We start from the raw sequence: 6000 nt of genomic DNA on the forward strand, positions 1-6000 counted from the left end.
GGAGTGGAACCATAGAAATGGAGATCACATGGAGGGTTAGCAACAGGGGAGTGGGAGGAGGAGAAGGGGGGGAAGGTACAAAGAATAAGTAGCATAGATGGTACGTAGAAAATAGACGGGGGGAGGGCAAGAATAGTATGATAAATATAGAATCTAAAGAACTTGTGACACATGGACATAAACTAAAGGGGGGAAATAGTGAGAGGGGGGTATGCAAGGGAGAGGGGAATGAAAGGGGGGGAAATGGGACAACTGTAATGGCATAATCAATAAAATATATTAAAGAGAAAAAATTCTAGAACTAAAAACTGAAATATTTGAGTTAAAAATACTGACCTGCTAGGTTTTTTAATTATTGGAGATAATGGAAGGAAAACTTAGCAAAACAATGAAAGATACACCAATAAATACTATTCAACCTGAAAAACAGAGATCAAAAATAGAAAAAAGTGAGTCCTCATGACCTTTGGGATCATAAAACTGGCCTGGTGTACATGTAACTTGAGTCGCAGAAGAAGAGAGGAAGAATAGGGCAGATATGTATTTCAAAAAATAATGGAGAAAAATAACCCTGAAGTGGAGGAACACATAAAGACACAGCTTCGAGAAACACAGAAACCCTCATGCAGAAACATAAATTTAAAAATATAAGATTATATGCTAACACTCGAAAATAAAAATGATAAAACATATCAGATACATCGTAGTCGAATTGCTGAAGAGGAAAAATAGAGAAAATCTTAAAACCAGATTTTAATGACTGATGGGTTTTCATCAGAAAAATAACAGCTAGAACAGCTAAATTGAAAAACATTTTTAAATGTTTTTTAAAAAAGAAAAGAAACCATTATTCCAGAATTCTATAACCAGTAAAAATCTTTCAAAAATAAGTACAAAATAAAGGTTCTTTTAGGAAATAAAAACTAAGACTATTTACTTCCAGCAGATCTATAGCAGAAGAAATGCTGAAGGAAGTTCTTCATGTTAAAAAGTTATAATGTCAGATGAAAGCTCAGTTTTTTAAGAAGGAAGAAGAGCAGTGGAAATTATAAATATGTGGGTAAGTAGAAAACTCTATTTTTTCCTCTTGATTTCTTTAACATGGGTATTAGAAATTTAAATCCAAAATTAGAACATTGTGTTGTGTGGCTTATGGTTTATGTAGATCTGAGCACAGATTACCTGGGTCCTCTGCCTGAGGGTCTTTCGCAGGACTGCTATCCAAATACTGGGTAGGGCTGAGATCTCACTGGAAGGTTTGACTGGGGAGGGTTTACTTCTAGGCTTATTTACATGGATGTTGGTGGGATTCAGTGCCTTCAGGGTTGTTGGTCTGAGGACCTCAATTCTACATTGTCTGTTACCCAGCGACTTCCCTCTGTTCCTTCCCAAATGGGTCTCTCCAATCTGGTAGTTCGTTTCATCAAACCCAGCAAGACAGTGTAGTCTCTGGGATAAAAGCAAGTCACAAATGGGCAGGAAACTACACAAGGCCATAATTCCCCACAGGCAAGAATCACTGGGGCCAACTTAGAGGCTGCTTCCCCATTTCAGGTTCCACCAGCATAGAATGGCCTCCCTGGACTTTGCTCAATGCCTCCTGTTCCCTGAAGTTTTTTAAACAAACGACTTATGGAGATAGTGGAAGAAATACTCATGCCTAAGACTTGTACCAAGCTGTGTCCCCAACATGGTCTTCCCCTTTCCCCTCTCCCTTACCTATCTTTTTATTTGCAAATTTTCCTCCATTGCTCAAGCCCCAGCCAGAAGCTACCTCCTCCTTGAATCTCCCCAAGTGTGCACAGTCACGACCTTGAACACTTGTTTAAAACTATTGTGCCCACAGTGGCTGGTTCCATGTGTCATAAGCACAGCATGTTTATAAATAATTCCTATCTTCCTGATGATTTTTCCAAGAATGTTAAGCATTTTGAAGTTTGCAGAAGTTCCATCAGGTCATGGAAATGCTTCCCTTGATGTCTTTCCAGTGGCTTAAGAGTGGAAAGTTCCAGCAGGAAAAAAGGAAGGAGAAAAAGAAGTCTTTCTGGAATGCTTGCAGCATAATTGGATCTTGGGGACACTGACTCAGAAGTATAAAAAGTTTTCTGACTTTCTACAACTCCATTTCTAAACTCTTAATCACTCTGGGGAACGCAGTTGTTCCAATTATAGGGATGATTTCAAATTTTCTTCTACATATACTAGTGCCCCTTTGGGTATTTTGCCTGAACCAAGGCAGGGCAGGAAAAACTGGCTTTCACCACTTCTTCAAATAAGAGGTGGATATCTCAGCCTGGGCCTTTCCAACTGGTGATGCTGTTTCTGGCCCATGTCTATTCCCAAGACATAGGGACCCTTTCTCAGCAGGCTTCTTATCAAGGTAAGTGAGAGTTCTTATAAGAGTAATACTAAATCTTTTATGAGCACAGTGATATTTTCAGCTTCTGGATTTTTTCCCAAAAGGTTGGGGCTTGAGAAGGGAAGAAATGAAACAATTTCAGTAGTATTACAAAGAATGAGGGCCATGCAGACCCCTTTTTCCTGGGTCAGAAAAACGAAGATGGCAAGAAACCTGTGAAACTTTCAAGTCTCTTTCTTTTCATGGACTCACAACACTTCAGAGACCCTTTGAGAAATGAGAGGGTCCCATGGTTTCAGAGCCTTCTTTTGTATAACTCCTGGGAGTACCACTCTCAGAGCCATGGAAGTGGCTGGAGCTGTCCCGGGGCTGTGCCCCAGAGGGCATCATTTACATTGTCCACAATGTAGTAAGTGTGGTCTCCGGGAGCTGTGTGTCACTGTGGCTTGGGCTTGAAGTGGCCTCACAAGCTGAGCAGCCCAGACTTTCGGAGCTTTCCTTCCCCACTTCAGCAGGAGGAGCCTGCTTTATATTTGAGGGTTCTGAATTTAAGAAAACAAAAGTTCTCTTTCTTAAGGAGTTTGAACATCATTCCTCTCTTCTAGTCCCAACTCAAAATAAGGTAACCTGAGGGTCAAAGAGAAGGCAGAAGTACTGATGTCTATATATCAGGTTAGAAGGTTAAGTAGAATACAGCCCAGATCTGTGGCTTACAAACCTGATGACTTTCCACAAATTCAGTGCAGTTCCAGAAGGACGCTGACCATTATCATATGAATGGGAAAATCTCAGAAAGCTGCCTGCTTGGTTCAATATAAAGAATTGTCTAATACTTCAGAACTCTGCAAATATTGGAATACACTGTTTGGTAATGTATACTCTTCATCATTAGAAGATATGAAGCCCAAACCAAAAAGCTATGCTTCAGTATGGTGCAGAAAAAGGTCTAGAACAGGAGTGAGTGTGGGACTAGATTATTTGAGGAGCAAAATTACTGACAGGATGTTAGTCTTGGTGACATACATAAGCAGCTAAGCCAAAACTCTCAAGGACTATTAATGTCCACTAATTCCTGTGTGTACACTCATCCAGAGGGAAGGTGACCCAGTAGGATGATAAATAAAAAACCACTGCTTTAGTTACCTAAGAGAACTAGATTTCCAGAAGCTGTGATCCACTATGGGTTGTTGGAGCTTGTCCTGTCCATCTTAATGGAACATCACATTCAAACTGTTAAGGACCTATCAGCATTTCCAGAGCAGAGTTACCATGGAGACCTCTCCTCTTTCCCTTCTATCTCTCCATGTGCAGTCTCCTTCTGTCCTTAAAATCCTAGCTGGATTCTATAACACCAAAGGGGCCTTCCATGATCCCTATTCCCACCAATACCCCAAATGTCCTTTCAGATGCTCTGGTCTCTCCTAAACTCTGCTGCTTCTCCTCCCTGTCACACTGAGTCCATTTAACCCTGGGCCATGAGTCACCCTTGTTCCTCAAAGGAACTGTCATACTTACATACTGGGTGATTAACAAGTGTTTCGGTGAATGGATGTTGAGACACAGACAAAAGGATGGATGGATAGAGGATGGATAGATGGATGGATGGATGGATGGATGGATGGATGGATGGAAGGAAAGCCCTGGAGTTGGTGCTGATCATGAGAAAGGAGATATTGGGAACAATGAGAGTATGTTTTCTGTGAGAATCCTCTGGAGAGAAGAAATAAACTAAGTATTTACAACTAACCATATCACTAGTACCTGCACAGTGGAAGAACATGGAGCAAACTTAAAAGCCATTTTTAAGATACAAGCTTAGTGAGATAAATTGCCATATAAAATGTAGAATCACTAAAATGAATGTATTATGTGTCTTATCTCTGATTAAACACATTAAATTATCAGAATCACCATTTTCAACTTGTAAATTTGACACCCTATTGCTTCTTTTTCTTGGAAAGAACTGGAGACTATGGACTTTCAGAACTGTTTCTAATCACTCTACCTGACTGAACTCAAAACCCAATGGCCTGTACCTATATAAGGTAAAGAATGTTAAGTTTAGAACTCAGTGTTTTCTTCAGTTGAAAGAGGAGACCTACTATGGAAAGTGCCAACCAGACAGCCTCTGTGACAGAATTTATTCTCCTGGGCCTCTCCGCCCACCCAGCACTGGAGAAGATGTTCTTTGTGCTCATCCTGCTGATGTACCTGGTGATTCTGTTGGGCAATGGGGTCCTCATCCTGGTGACCATCCTTGACTCCCACCTTCACACACCCATGTACTTCTTCCTGGGGAACCTCTCTTTCCTGGACATCTGCTATACCACCTCCTCTGTCCCTCTGGTCCTAGATGGCTTCCTGACCCCCAGGCAAACCATCTCCTTCTCAGCCTGTGTTGTGCAGATGTTCCTCTCCTTTGCCATGGCAGGAACAGAGTGTGTGCTCCTGAGCATGATGGCATTTGATCGCTATGTGGCCATCTGCAACCCCCTGAGGTACCCCATGGTCATGAGCAAGGCTGCCTATGTGCCCATGGCTTCCAGCTCCTGGGCTATTGGTGGTGCTGCTTCTGTGGTGCACACGATCTTGACAATTCAGCTGCCCTTCTGTGGGGACAACATCATCAACCACTTCACCTGTGAGATCCTGGCTGTCCTGAAGTTGGCCTGTGCTGACATCTCCATCAACGTGATCAGCATGGGGGTAACAAATGTGATCTTCTTAGGAGCCCCAGTTCTGTTCATCTCTTTCTCCTATGTGTTCATCATTACCACCATCCTGAGGGTCCCCTCAGCCGAGGGGAGGAAAAAGGCCTTCTCCACCTGCTCTGCCCACCTCACAGTCGTGGTCATCTTCTATGGGACCTTATTTTTCATGTATGGGAAACCCAAATCCAAGGACCCACTGGGAGCAGATAAACAGGACCTTTCAGACAAACTCATCTCCCTCTTCTACGGGGTGGTGACCCCCATGCTCAACCCCATCATCTACAGCCTGAGGAACAAGGATGTGAAGGCTGCTGTGAGCAACCTGGTGAATCAGAAACACTTCACTCAATGATGTTTGGAGACCAGATGTCCCTGTAGTTCTGTGACTCTTGGCTTCTTTCATACCAATCTCAGAAGACTGTGTCCCCCAAAGAAGATACATGTAAAGATAAATCGCCAGAAAATAAAACTATACATGTAATGGAGAATTGTAGCTGTTACTGGGCCTGTTTTTGTAAACAATAAAGCCTAAAACCTGATGGGAGATTGACTTGAGGGAATGGAAGTGGAATCTTCTGGGCAAGTCTTAATTCACCTTTGAAAGCGGGTTGCTCCTTTGTTTTCGAGAAAAAAACAGATTAGTGTACCTTTGTTACATAAAGACTCAAAATCCTACTTTGGAGATAGTGTGGGGTAAAACTTCATGACAAAAGAGTATAAAAGGTTATCTTCATTATAGATTAAATGGCACATCTTCAATTTTTATTTTTCTTGGAGGCAGGGCTAAAAGTGGAGATGAGAATAAAGTTGGTGTTCTTCCTTTCCCTGAGACTTAGAGAAGTTGAAACCATGTAGATTCCTTGTCAGGCATTTCCTTTGAAGGGAAGTAAACTGGATCCTGTCACACACATGTGGAGCATCCAAACCTGG

At 42.0% G+C, this 6000-nt stretch overlaps 1 protein-coding gene across 1 annotated transcript; it reads left to right on the plus strand.

The window, feature by feature from the left end:
* Positions 1-4462: 4462 nt before the first annotated feature.
* On the plus strand, positions 4463-5422 carry LOC119048776 (olfactory receptor 2S2). The gene has a single exon (XM_037144553.2). The coding sequence runs from the start codon at positions 4463-4465 to the stop codon at positions 5420-5422; it is 960 nt and encodes a 319-aa protein (XP_037000448.2).
* Positions 5423-6000: the final 578 nt, after the last annotated feature.

This window comes from Artibeus jamaicensis, unplaced genomic scaffold (genome assembly GCF_021234435.1).
Source record: "Artibeus jamaicensis isolate MK-2021 breed Jamaican fruit bat unplaced genomic scaffold, CSHL_Jam_final scaffold_1964, whole genome shotgun sequence".
In the NCBI taxonomy this organism is placed as follows: Eukaryota; Metazoa; Chordata; class Mammalia; order Chiroptera; family Phyllostomidae; genus Artibeus; species Artibeus jamaicensis.

What these genes read in the sequence shown, in the direction of transcription:
- LOC119048776 (XM_037144553.2), top strand. Translation starts at nt 4,463, where the DNA reads ATGGAAAGTGCCAACCAGACAGCCTCTGTGACAGAATTTATTCTCCTG.